This window comes from Pyrus communis, chromosome 2 (genome assembly GCF_041283825.1).
Source record: "Pyrus communis isolate YQ-2024b chromosome 2, ASM4128382v1, whole genome shotgun sequence".
NCBI classification, from domain to species: domain Eukaryota; kingdom Viridiplantae; phylum Streptophyta; class Magnoliopsida; order Rosales; family Rosaceae; genus Pyrus; species Pyrus communis.
In genome coordinates this window covers 28,390,160-28,403,197 of record NC_142566.1, presented here as the reverse complement: position 1 = coordinate 28,403,197, position 13,038 = coordinate 28,390,160, and the positions used below count along the sequence as shown (strand labels likewise).

At 37.7% G+C, this 13,038-nt stretch overlaps 2 protein-coding genes and 1 long non-coding RNA gene across 11 annotated transcripts; 1 reads left to right on the top strand and 2 right to left on the bottom strand.

The window, feature by feature from the left end:
- Positions 1 to 344: 344 nt before the first annotated feature.
- Positions 345 to 6,422, bottom strand: LOC137747285 (ubiquitin-like domain-containing protein CIP73). 9 transcript variants are annotated; one of them, XM_068487369.2, is made up of 16 exons: positions 6,175 to 6,422; positions 4,962 to 5,105; positions 4,545 to 4,662; positions 4,297 to 4,377; positions 3,974 to 4,080; positions 3,813 to 3,884; positions 3,500 to 3,661; positions 3,307 to 3,376; positions 3,035 to 3,222; positions 2,629 to 2,793; positions 2,466 to 2,537; positions 2,252 to 2,381; positions 1,728 to 2,147; positions 1,015 to 1,397; positions 749 to 826; positions 345 to 633 (listed from the first exon to the last, which is right to left on the bottom strand). In XM_068487369.2, exons 2-16 carry the CDS (start codon positions 5,082 to 5,084, stop codon positions 625 to 627), a joined length of 2,178 nt encoding a protein of 725 aa, XP_068343470.2. In that variant the 5' UTR covers positions 5,085 to 5,105; positions 6,175 to 6,422; the 3' UTR covers positions 345 to 624. The 9 variants fall into 9 exon arrangements, with proteins under 9 accessions (XP_068343470.2, XP_068343471.2, XP_088546217.1 ...); XM_068487370.2 differs by having other exon boundaries at positions 1,728 to 2,138; positions 6,175 to 6,387; XM_088690091.1 differs by having other exon boundaries at positions 1,677 to 2,147; positions 6,175 to 6,376.
- A 3,286-nt stretch (positions 6,423 to 9,708) lies between these two features.
- Positions 9,709 to 10,505, top strand: LOC137746864 (uncharacterized). The gene is made up of 2 exons (XR_015952385.1): positions 9,709 to 9,852; positions 10,030 to 10,505. It is a non-coding gene; the product is annotated as an uncharacterized LOC137746864 (long non-coding RNA).
- A 576-nt stretch (positions 10,506 to 11,081) lies between these two features.
- LOC137748300 (uncharacterized) lies at positions 11,082 to 13,038 on the bottom strand. The gene is made up of 5 exons (XM_068488433.2): positions 12,778 to 13,038; positions 12,593 to 12,648; positions 12,251 to 12,332; positions 11,736 to 11,800; positions 11,082 to 11,641 (listed from the first exon to the last, which is right to left on the bottom strand). Exons 1-5 carry the CDS (start codon positions 12,845 to 12,847, stop codon positions 11,417 to 11,419), a joined length of 498 nt encoding a protein of 165 aa, XP_068344534.2. The 5' UTR covers positions 12,848 to 13,038; the 3' UTR covers positions 11,082 to 11,416.

The window sequence follows — 13,038 nt, the reverse complement described above, 5'->3', positions numbered from 1 at the left end:
ACAGATGATAAATGCGACCAAGTAACCACGTGTAAAGTTCTTATCCGTTAGCTCGTCAAGTTGGACAAAGATCCACTCCGAATCTCACTATCCAAAGTCCAAGGACCAAACAATCCGAACCATTCAAATTAAATTTGACAGTCCTCGTAAACTCATTCCATCGGCTCGACTCACAAAAATCAAGTACTTCGATCTCTCTGGCACACAAACCAAGGGCTCATATTTCGCGGTCCTTAGCCTACGAACACTAAGGTCCAAAGAAGATCCAAATTCCGTCAGCTTAGTCCAATATGGTGAGGAAAGGAAATTAACAAAGCATCCATCTGCCTTCTGTGGATCAAAACTCCATGGAAAACTAGGCATTAATTAGCAAAGACGAAATTCTGTTTCATGAATTTTATGTAACACTATGATATTACATCCGACCAAAAACTATATCTCAATACTATCTCCACAACTCGAAAGAAATTTTTCCACCGTCTCGCATGAAGTGAAAAACAAGAAGCAATCTGTGTTGAAAAAAAAAAAAAAAAAAAAAAGCCACACTTACTGATTGTGCTAAAAAAAAAAATCGATCACTTTTTCACGACAATGAATAACGTTGCTTGAACTGTCCGATCATAACTACTCCGTCTGCATTGATAAAAAGAGAAACAAGTTATAAACATCGGAAAAATCAAAGAACGCAGATAAGGAGTTCAAGAAAGAAAAGAAAACGGATTTAGATTTTCATCTACATCGTTGTCACCTTTTGGCGTTTTGAAGTTGGAGGATCTGGTTCAGAATCACTACGCTGATGGGATGACCCAACATTGGACGTTTCGGCCTGCAAAACAGAGTCATCTTTTTGTTCCTTATCACTTTTTGAACTGATTGGTAACATTTTGTTTCAGCCTAACATCAAGATTTACAACTTAATGTGCAGGTATGCTTTGTTTGGCCATTCATGAGAACGACGGCACTGAATGTTGGCGTAAAATGCCATGGAAATGATAACTGGTGTAGAAAACGTACCCTGGTGGAAGAATCTTGGGCCATTCTGTGCTCATAAGAATTTCCTGGCTCTCCCCCTGTGGCTTGAGATATGAATGGCATGATTTGGTGAAGCAAATTAGACAAAAATATTCCTTCATCGGTGGCCCTTGGCTCTGCTTCCGGTGCAGCTACAGCAACACTAGATGTCCTTGCCTGATCTGGTACAGAACCTGCAATCACTCCCTCCGCACTGCCATCTTCTACATGAATTTCACCATTCGGAAAGAGGGTCCTTATAAACTGTAATATACTGCTTGGGACCTGTCTCTCAGAGTCTTGGCTGTTTGGGGTTCCGCCAGCTGATAAAATATTGATACTGACACTTCGTGCGATAGATGACCGTCTGACATTGGGAGCTGATCCTGCAGGAAAAAGCCACTAATGAATACACTCAACCAATGACAGCAACTTAACCACCAACGTTAACTAAATTAGAAGAGATGAAAAACTCAAATCCAGTCCTTGGATGAGCTACTGCCTAACTCAATTCTTGTGCGTAAGACCTTGGACGAGCTATGTGTTATTATTTGTTGAACTAATCTTTTCTTTAGATGCTACTTCACAAATTACGTAGTACAGCAAATTAAGACACAAGCAGTATCTAAATTAAAAGAACAAAATATTTGAGAAACTTCTGGCACCTCCACAGAAAACAAATTGTCCTCTCTTGGCACTGCCAAAGAGTATATTACCATCTCTTGCAGAATCTGCAGCATTTTGCTGTTCTGCTGCAGATTCAGAAGACTGCTGATCAGTATGGAGATTGGCAGTGTGACGATCTCTAGATGCTGGAGTTCCTCGTTCACTACTCACATTCCCTGAAGCTACATGCTGAAACCTTCCAAGCAGTGGATAGTATAACCCTCCCGAAATACCAGAAGAATCTGATGGTTGGCGACTGAGGGAAGCAGGGACTGTTGCAACCATGGTCCTCATTGGCACTATCCTTACAGCCGGCTCTCCAGCAAAAGCTGAACCACCTGGGACCCTTGAAGTGGCTTGATTAGTAGGATCTTCACCACCAGAACTTGTTGCTGGGTTTCTTTGCCCTGACGGCTGATGAGTCTCCCCATTTTCCTCTCGAGTGGCATTGGGTGTGGTTGCTGACGAACCTCATGGATAAAATGAATAATTCCTAAGGTTAACTTCTACTTAAGCATTAAATAAAAGTAAACCAAACGACGGAAATAACCTGGGAATAAATGCTTAAAGGTACCTCTTCGTATTTGTATGTCAATACGCCTTGGAAGAAAACCGGTACCAAATCCACTACCAAGACCAGAACCAGGCTGCACAGCTCCCATGGGGATGGCACCAAAGTTTGTTCCAGATTGGAAAGGAAGAGGCTAGCCAAATATGATCCAATTCAGTCAGTACAATAGAACTATTTTCAACAAGGTGTTAATTAAGTGTTTAGAAAGTTACAGTACCTGAACCATAATGGGATTAGGGCCAGTAGGGGATATGAAAACAGCGGGTCCAGCATTAACCACCGCGTCAGACTGCATAAGATGACCCAGAGAAAAGTTTAGAAGTCAGCTGAGATCTAAATGGACAAAATGACATGACAAGGACAATTCCAGGAAACACTACCGGTGCTTGACCCATTTGCAATGTCATGGTTGTACGACCAAGTTCAAGTAAAAAGGCACCTAGGTTATGAAATAAAGCTCCATTTCTCGATGCACTAGCTTGGGTGCTCAACCGTGCTGCCAGATCAGTCACATTCCCTTGATTATCCAGTTGACTTGCAAATTGCTGCCAAGATGTAACATGAAAATCGCAAGGACCTTTTGTTTAACATGATAAATCAAACAGCCGAAAGCTTGTAGCTAATATAGAATTACAGTAACTAGATTGTTCTACTTTAAACAATAAATTGCTCATTTGTGACAACTAATGGAAAATCAAGCTACCAGCACTAGTTGTCAACTTGGAACACCAATATATATACTTGCAATAATATAGCGAAAAATTACAATGACACATAAGAACGCACAAGTAAGGATTCTCCAACTTGTTCAGCAAGTAATTGCCGAGTAGAACGCATGACTTCTGCCAATGATGCAGGAGTGGGGAGCCCCTCTTGCCTTATCCCTGAACGTGAGGAGGAATTGGAGCTTTCTTCCGTCCTATGAGTACCAGCTGCTTGATTGCTTCCTGCATCTATGCCTGCTGTTAAATGAGCTGACACTTAAAATATTTCAGCAAACTAGCACCATTTGTAAAACAATTTTATATAATAAAAATTCCTGCACACAGAAAACTCACCAATGGCCTCAAATTCACACCTCATATGACTCAGATATTGGGTTAAAGTGGTCAAAGAATCAGGAATTACCTGCAAAGACCACCAATAAAGCAGAATATTTATACTATTGTTTCAAGGAGATTCATTAAGTTAAGTTCAAACTACACAAGAAGATTAAAACTTAATCAAACAAATTGGAAACTTTTAACTTGCCAGAGGTGGCTGAGGCCCCAAAGGAAATGACGTTGAATGAATAAAAGTCCCATTTGATCTGTCAGATGGACCCCTTGTGGCAGCTTGTTCAGATTGAAATTGGGAGAAATCAAACATACCCCCCAAACCCGATGTCCTTTCTGGCCTCTGTGACCCATGTTCCTTCAGCATAGCAACCATCCCCATAACAGATTAAATATGTAAGCACAAAGTGCACGTGAATTTAAAATAGCAAATGATATACATATGCACACACACACGCAATATCCATTAAAGTGAGATTAGCTTCAGAAATTTTCAATTTTAAATTTACCCTGACTTCGATCCCTTCACTGCCACCTGCAATATTTGGCATTCCTATAGAGCCAAGAACAGCAGAGATTATCTGCTCAGACACAGAGATAAGGTGGAAATCACTACCATGAAAATTATTTACACCAAATAGGAATACAAATTATTTAGTTAAAGACTCACCCGATTGACTTCAGGTGCAAACCCTTCCCCTTGAACAGGCATGCTGAAAGTTTCAATGACAACACCAGGGCCAACATGACGGCTTGTACTTGAAGCCGGATCAGTTCCTACACAGAGAATTGGCAGTATGAAAACAATGTCGATGACGTTAACAGTTGAATCAAAGATCTAGAAGAGAAATAAGGTTTGCCACTAATGGTAACCAATCTTACAAAACAACCCAGGAACCCAAACTATCAGATAGTTTGCCATCAATGTGTCCATAACTTAAAACATGTTAACAGATGTAGAATTGTAGAATACTACAATGTATTAAGATCAACCTGGATGATCTGGTAATCCTTCAGCTGATGGTGGAATAGGTTGTCTCAAAACCAAATGTAAAGTGTGGCCATCTTCAACATCTAAACTGTGTTAAGGAAATATCAAATCCGTAAAATGAAAAGCTGGTGAGTATAATGGAAATGGGCTGATGAAGCACACATAGAATCCTAAGTAACATAGAGGTGCCACAAGGTTTTCAAAACTAAAAAATTCTTCCACGATACAAAAGACAAAAAGAATAGGATACGATAGGCGGAGAGAAGCTGATCATCCTTTAGAACTTTTCCTCGGCATATCAGTCGTTGTTGTTCTGATAGCACACCGGTGACAGAAGCAATCTGTTCTTTCAAAGCAGGAACTGGCATCTGCAGTTCAGAAGACACAATTTGGTAAATTCAAACCTGTTTGGAAAACTTTTACAAAAAAGACTTTCCACTAGCATGTCCTCACATGTAATATCCCTTCCCAAATAAGCTTCAGTACTAACGTTTAGAGTTTTCACACATAAAGCACATTTAACTTAAGGAAACTATCTCAAGCTGTAAGAACATATTATATGGGTACACTAAAAATGCACAAACATTATGGTGGTCAAGATTGTACACAAGGATATAACTGTTGCCCAAAAGCAGGAAATATAATGAAAAGTCACAAGAGATGCAACCTGTTTATCCACCCTGAGAGTATAGGTCTGTGAATCCAATGTTTTAATTTTAATCTCAATAGTGGCTTCAGACCCTTCAACCTGCTCATCCATGGGAATATGTTCAGTACCATTACTACCCATTCTCCTCAGACCGCAACGAACCTGCAAAAGAGAAAGAGTATAAATTATGAAACAGCTTTCTTTCTCCATTATTAGAGGTTGGGATGGGGCAACTTGAGCATTCAATCGACTACTACTTTATATAATGACATTGATAATCGAAAAACATGAAAAAACAAAATGAGAAAAAGGAAAAACCATTAATGTTATAAGGCATGCCCGTCTCTACTTAACCATAACACACAATTGTAGTAAAAACATGGGTAGCAATTCTTGGTTAATTCCCAAACCACCACAAGTATTTCCAACGAAAAACTCGAATGTCCAGTCCAACATATATACAATATGTTTGATTTTTCATAACCTAAGCCAACTTCAAAACGTAATTTTGTATAAATATAAACCATTTCTCCCTATTCTCAGTTAACTACATTGCACTAAATAGTCTGCACACAAGCAAGGCATAGCACAAACGTTAGCATAAGGGCATTCATTACGGTTAAACGCCCCATCGCCTCAAGAAAATTTATGACCAAAATCTACTGATCACCACAAGAAAACATCGTAAGGGGAACTACAAGAAAAGCAACAGCACTCATATCACAATTTCCCATTCTCTTTTTTCTTTTCATTGGCAGCATCCATGACCCTTTTGACTTTGATCCACTCTCACTAGCCAGCACGCATAAAACTTTGTTCGATTTTTGCAGGCTGAAACAAGATTTGGTTTTGTTTGAATTTAACAACTTCGAATGAACAACTCAATCCCCATTCTTTTTGTCTTTGTGAAATAGGATTCAATCTCATGCAATCTCTCAAAACCCCAGTAAAGTGAACACCTTTCATTCATCCACATGAACACATGATTAAAAAACACATCCTAAACAAACAATAATCTAAAAACCTCAGAATTCCTGGAATCAAGAATAACCCAAGAACAAAAACCTCAGAATTCCAAAATCTAAAAGATCAACAAGGGCAATACATTCAAACCCAGAAAAACCAACCTAACAATCACCAAACCAAAAACTCAAAAACCCCCAATTGAACACCAAATTAAAATCGAAAAAAAACGAAAATCCAATACACAAAACATGATCATAGTTCTTACCTAAGATACAGAAACTTCGAAAAGCTTCCAGAAGATGCAGAAGCGTGACAGAAGCCCTAGAGCGGCGGAAAACTATGTACAAAAGCCCTCTGAGACACAGAGGTTTATACGCAGGTGTGGTCTCTGCCACTGAAATTTGTCTGGGTCGTCGTCCGCTCTCTCACTGTGTGGCAAATGATGGCGGAGTAGGGCAGGTCAGGGCAGGAGGGAAATATTTGTCTACTAAATTTTTTGCCTAAATTGGTGGTGGCAAAATCGAGCGGTAAATATTATTTTTACCTCCGGATTTTCACCGTTGGGATTGGTTTTTCATTTTTTTTTTTTCTTACTGTTTGCTCCTTTTCGCAGTAAACTGTGAAGGAAGAAAAAATAAAATAGAGCACGTAAAAAATTCTAAAAATATTATAAAAAGATATAGAAATAGGATGAACTTCTTATATCGGAAATTTTTTTTAAACTTAAGCTAAAATCAATAAATATCGTTGATATTTTTTGACACATCTATTAAATATTAAAAAAAATCTTAATTTTTTTCCAAAATAATGTCTATAATCCCTAAAATGTTGTAGAATTAGTGGGTGAATACCCACTCAAAGGAATAAAGACTTGAGAATAGTATTTGATACTTTCAAAAGTGTCATCATTGTATTTGGATGATTGTTATTACGAAAGTTGCTCTATAAATAAAACACTCTGTATGCTATCAAAACACAATGCGAAAGAAATAATCAAAGAAATAATATTAGTATCCCTCCCTCTCTTTATCTACCATCCGTTTGTGTTATAGCTACTAAGATTATAATGTGATATTTTGCGTCTGCTTAGCTCATGTCCCTAACAAAAGTTATTTCTCTAACTTTTGCCTATGTATAACATAAAATTCATTTTAAATTTCCATCATTTTCATCAAAAGCAACCGATATTCGTTATTTGTCGATATTTTCATAATACAAATATCGATATTTTAAATACATGTTAGGACTGTGAAATGGGCTTTTGGGAATAATAAATTGTTATTTGTTGGGCTTTGCCTGTTAGAGGGTTGTTATTTGTATTGGGCCAGTTGGCAATTGAGGTCACGTGACTTGCTCAATAGCCTTTCTTAAGATAAATTTTTCATTTTGACGGAAATACGAGTGTTACATTACGTGTTTTTGTGTAAGTGAAAAGAAATTTTATTTTTTAAGTTATTAACTTTCTAATACACATATCCCACCATTTATATAGTGACACATAATATACCACTTTGTATGCCAACCACACTGAAAAATCTATCCTTCCTTATATCGTAACGGTCATTCTTTACGAAATTGGTTTTATCCTTCTGTTGCTCCTTCGTCTTCTACCTCCAACTTCATACGCCATTGTTACAAGCAGGGCAAGGAGGGGCGACCACCCCTCTGGTCGTCGGAAATTCACATGCAGAGCAAGGAATCCGCCCCTTCGGTCGTCAAAAAGCCACATAAACAGCCATGGTATCGGTGGGCTGCTTGTTGCAAATGAGGGCAACTCCTACGCGAGGAAGAAGAACAAAAAAAAAAAAAAAAAAAAAAGAAGTTATTTTACAAAAATCTTGGACCCCGTGAGGTCGTTTCAGCATTCCTTTTAAATGAAACATTGCGTTTTGTTACTTTTTCTTCTATCCTTCTTTTGTTGCTTTTCTCCGTTTTTACTTTCCCTTTTTTTTTTCTTCTATCTTTTTTCTGTTTGACTTGGTTCCTTTGATTTTGGTTAAATGGTTTGGCTTGGTCTATCTTTCTTTTGGTTTGATCTTCTAATTGGTCTCTAATTATACTTTAAAGACATAAGTGCTTCAATGAAATATTTTAGATAAACCATACCCACAAAATACCACATAAAATAAGACTTTGAATACTAAAATTACCTTAATGTTGTTAATACAATATGGAGGAGGTTATTTCATACTCAAATTTGTATGGTTTTTTTTTTTTTTTCCTAGCCATTACTACTTTCAATGAATTTCCGATGTGACTTTGAGGACTTGTTTCATGTTTCAAATAATAGGAAAACTAATGAAAATGATTTAAAAACTTTTGAGTTTTAACCAAAAGGACAAAAATGTGTTGTAAGTGAATAGTATCATGAGTGACTTTTTACAGTAAAAATGTCATTAACGTCAAAAGTGAACAGTACCATGAGTGTTTCATTAAGATTTCCTAATTTAAATCCATCTAGGCTCCTGCCTAGGCACCTAGCTACTAGGTTCTAGTCTGCTGTTTGACTAACGTTTAATATTTTTTAGGATCTAATCCTAGCCAATTTAAGCTTCTTACATTAGCTTTGATATTATTGCTTACAACTGTTTTGGTGGAGATACTATTTTCTGCTATGAATAGACTCAAAACTTTGCACTCTCCAATGTAAAAGCAACCGCTTTGATTGAACCTTGCACTTTTTTTAATTTCACCCTTTCCGTCGGCAAATACTAGGTTCGCCACTGGTTACAGGGTCAAGGTTGAACCAGATCAGTGGGATGTCAATGATGAGAACAATGTGGACCGAATCAGTAATTCACCACCCGAACTTCTTGTTCGTATAGTGTCTTTCTTGCCGCTAAAGAAAGCAGTAGCTAGTAGCTACTAGTGTCCTTACGAGGCCATGGCGGTATGTCTGGGCGTCTACTATGACTCTCAATTTCGAAGCTATTAACTTTGAAGAAGGTGATACTTAATACCGCTTCTTGTACCTCGAAGAAGAAGCGAGAGACCAGGAAAGTCATAGCTACGTCAATTGGGTGAATCACGTTTTGGAGCAGCATAGAGGACAATGCATTGAACGATTCAGGGCTTGCTTTTTTATAGAAAGCGGATTTGCAGCTTCCATTGATAAATGGATTCAATTTGCAATGGAAAAGAGGGTTGAAATACTTGAGTTGGAGTTTCTGGCAGAAACAATTGCTTTCTTAGGTAATAACTATACATTTCCCCTAAAACTACTACTGGGTCTGGAGATGGGTCCGTTTTCTGACGTTCCATGTCTACCGCGCCCTTGCGGAAACAATTTTGGTTTCAAGACCCTCAAAGCTCTTCAATCGTTTTCAGTATGTTGGTGTGACAGGAGAAGCTGTTGAGTTCTTATTGTCCAACTGTCCAGTTCTTGAATGATTATCGCTGAGTTTCGCTGGAGATTTAGTTAGTCTAAGAGTTGTTGGTCCCTCGATCACATTGAAATATCTTCTGAGAATATTGTCGTGAACTCCAAAAGATTGAGATTTTTTATGCAAAAATTGTTTCGTTTAGTCATCATGGATGCTGGCAGATTTTCATTTCAAGAACGTGCCGATGCTGGTTGAGGTATCCATTTCTAAGTTTGGCGTTCTTGGTGAATTTTTAAGGGGTGTCTTCAGCCGACTCTCATGCCAACTGTTTCATATAGAGATTCCGAAGCTGGATATCAGAGGAGCGGTTAGTTACTGTATACCCCATGTTGTTATATATGATGTGCCAGTTTTCTTTCAGTTTTCTTTTCTTCTTGTTGTATTGTTTTGTTCCTAACTCCTTCGGTGGCTTTCAGGTTTACCATCAGAATTATAAATTTCCAGTGCTATCAAATCTGAAGCATTTGGAATTATTAGTTGATGCCGACTATTGTTTGTCCCTTGTTCACTTGGCTTCTTTCATGAACGCAGCTCCTAACTTGCAGAAACTTGTTTTGGGGGTATGTATGCGTTTGTTATCAATACATTACAAATTATAACTTGATGTTTGTATGTATGCATTTGCATTCGTATCTTCTCTCCATTCTTTTGCCAATATTTCGAAGAACCAATAGTATGAATATTGGGGAGCAAAAGTTAAGGCTTTGAGTTTTGTGAAACTGTTTTCCTTGATGCAGTTGGGTTTTGGATCCAATGCGGAGATGGCAAAAATAGAGAAAGCTGCCCTGATCCCCCATCACAACCTCAAGATAGTAGAAATGACGGGGTATTGTGGTCATAAATGTCATGTTAAGCATGTCAAGTACTTGATGAAGAACAATGTTGCACTGGAGAAGATCGTTATTAATCATGTCCGGTTTTGGTGTTGGCCTACGGGAATCGAGAGCAATGCCCTACGGGAGAATGAGGAAGAGAATGTGAGAGATAATGCTATTCAATATCTCAAGGAAAAAGTGCCTTCTACCGTAGAATTGTATGCCTGTAATAGTAACTAGTCATTGCAGTGCAGTGCTTGTCAAGATGATATATCTAGAGTTTGTACTAGCGTCAACTAGTAGGCTTTGAGCCTTGACTTAGATGCCTGTATTAGTATCAACTGTGTTACTTGAGCCTCTTGGTCTTATTGGCTTCTTCTTTCGTAGTGTTTGACTTAGATGCCTGTTTTCCAACCGTTAAAGTTTGATGGCGCAACTGTAACTGTAGAGAAAGATTTCTATGTTACGAATGTATTGTCGCCGACTCAACTCACCATAATGCTTTGTGCCATAAAAGTTGTACTTCTCGGCTGTGTGGGCCGCAATGGCCAAACAGATGTTGACCCAACAAGAAACATGTGTGCCCACATGTAAAGGCAAATGAGTGATCCCTCAATTTTCACACCGAATGCATGCAATATCTCAAACATGGTGGCTCAGTCCAGAATCGTTGGTGGGCCCCATTGCCTGATTTAACAAAGATATACTTCTCCAAGCAAACACCTACTTTGTAGCCATCAGACTTAAATTTCTAGCTACTTGCAGATAGTCCAATCATTAATTATTGTCCATTATCTTCGATGAAATTTTCACATTGTTACGTATTGTTAACTTATTATCAATTTGTTAATGTTATAATGGAAAGAATACATCTTGATATAATTAGTATATGAAAATCATAATCAAGAGAACGTCAGCAGAACATGTCTTTTTGTTTTTCTCTGAAACAAGCTCCTATTTTGCCAAAAAAAATAAAAAAAAAACCCAATGGTCAATTATCTTTATACGTTAATGTAACATTAGGGCTACAACTAACAGATAATGTCCCAATTGAGCACAGCACTCCATGACTGCTTTTTCATTTGTACTCAATCATCCAAATCTTAGCCATCAAAAGTAAAACAATAACAAAATCCCAATAGAATATCATAGTTCTCTATACACAAAGCTAGCCCTAAATTCTGCAGCATTTTCCGAAATGCTGTCCAACTTCTATATCTAATATTTCCTCATTTATTTTGTCCAACACCTTTCCACTACTAGTTTTTGTGTTTTTCTTTGTTTATCGTTATTCACTACTAGAAACTCATCAGTTGTGTATCGGAGGTTTTCTCCTTGCCGGAGAATAGTCCATTTCCGTCATGTCTGCTAGGTCCGGATAGTGTTGGTGAGCTGCAGCAGCCTCCTGCTGCTTAGAAATAACTGGTGATTTTGCTCTGACATTCCCATTTTTTCCACCATGTGGTGTAGTACTTTTAATGTTTTCGCCTTTCGGTTCGGGACCACCTCTCTTTTCCCTTCCATTCTTCTCATTCTGTAAATGGATCACATAGAGGAAGTTTTAATTCACATCTAACCCTTAGAAATTATCAGTATATTCTAGTTACTTTCATTAATTAAAAACCAACCTTTGAAGTGGTGGTAGTGGTAGCACTAGAGGGGGATGTGGCTGAGATTAGTTTTCTAGTGCTTCCTGCAACAATACAAATGAAAACCACTTGATTAATTTTGGTAGGTCCTCTTTTTTTAGCAGGAACTTTAATTTACTGCATAATCTTACTACGAAAATGGCCACATGATTTAGTAAAATTCAAGACTAGTGCAAGTCAATAGTTAGATTAGTTTTTTCGGGACAAAGATTGTTCTGCAGAATACATGGTAATTGTAGAGGTTTCATTCTTCTGAAAACTCAAAACGGAAGACTAAATCATTGTCAGACGGTCCTTTTAATGGCCGAAAATAATGGATAAAAGAAGAATGAATTGATGATCTAGCTCTAGCTCTCTATAAATTAAGGTAACTAAGTAATCCTAATGGTGCTTGGGTCTGTGATGCCTAGGTCCGCAATAATCTTCATGAATATTTGGTAACTGGTGGTGTGACGACTTCTTGGATTCTCTAAAAACTGTTTTCTTGAAGGTACCTGATGATGCAATATTACTACGCTCTCCTGCAAGATCAGCTGCTGCAATATTACTTCTTTTCACCACAGTATTTTCCTCTTTCTGCATTTATCAAAAAAATTATGGAATTGCTATTGTAAGAAAAAATTTGTACTAAAAGAGTAATTAAGAAACGTATATATGTATATACGAGGAACTTCATAGGGATTCTGTTGCACTATAGCAAAAACGGAATGGTTATCACTCATATATTGCATATACATCAATATATCACCCACGTATTATCATAACGTGATAACCTATCCCCTTTTTGCTACAGTGCCGCGGGATCTTCACTAAGAACAAAGAACAGAAGTACTCACGTGGATATTATTGTTCTGCTGTCTAACTGAGATGAATCCTTTCTCCAAACGAATCCCTTCAAGAAAGAAAACAACAACAAATATAAGTTACTTTCATAACCAATATTCATAACAATACCTAGGCGTATAAGTGAATATTTTGCATATATATATATATATATATATATATATAATTGTATATGTACCTTGAGCCTGAGAAAGGAGGAGGGACAAAAGAAGAAGAAGAAGAGATACTGCTAGACATGAAGTAGTCATTTGTAGTATATCTTATGAATCTGCAGAGATGGCCGATCAATTGATATCGAGAGATGAAAAAGGATTGGATGTCAGGAACAAAACTGTTGTGTTTTCTGCAGGTTTCTCTTTTCATATATATTTGTTGAGGAACTTGAATATGGACAGTATGGGAACTTCTGAATGGTTTATGGTTGGGAGGATGCCTGCTT

What these genes read in the sequence shown, in the direction of transcription:
- LOC137747285 (XM_088690091.1), bottom strand. Translation starts at nt 5,084, where the DNA reads ATGGGTAGTAATGGTACTGAACATATTCCCATGGATGAGCAGGTTGAA. An exon ending in CTCTCAGGGTGGATAAACAG is followed by an intron (nt 4,663 to 4,961) that starts GTTGCATCTCTT and finishes TCTGAACTGCAG; the next exon opens with ATGCCAGTTCCTGCTTTGAA. An exon ending in TTGCACCTGAAGTCAATCGG is followed by an intron (nt 3,885 to 3,973) that starts GTGAGTCTTTAA and finishes GTGTCTGAGCAG; the next exon opens with ATAATCTCTGCTGTTCTTGG.
- LOC137748300 (XM_068488433.2), bottom strand. Translation starts at nt 12,847, where the DNA reads ATGACTACTTCATGTCTAGCAGTATCTCTTCTTCTTCTTCTTTTGTCC. An exon ending in CCTCCTTTCTCAGGCTCAAG is followed by an intron (nt 12,649 to 12,777) that starts GTACATATACAA and finishes TCTTTCTTGAAG; the next exon opens with GGATTCGTTTGGAGAAAGGA. An exon ending in TAGTAATATTGCATCATCAG is followed by an intron (nt 11,801 to 12,250) that starts GTACCTTCAAGA and finishes GTATTGTTGCAG; the next exon opens with GAAGCACTAGAAAACTAATC.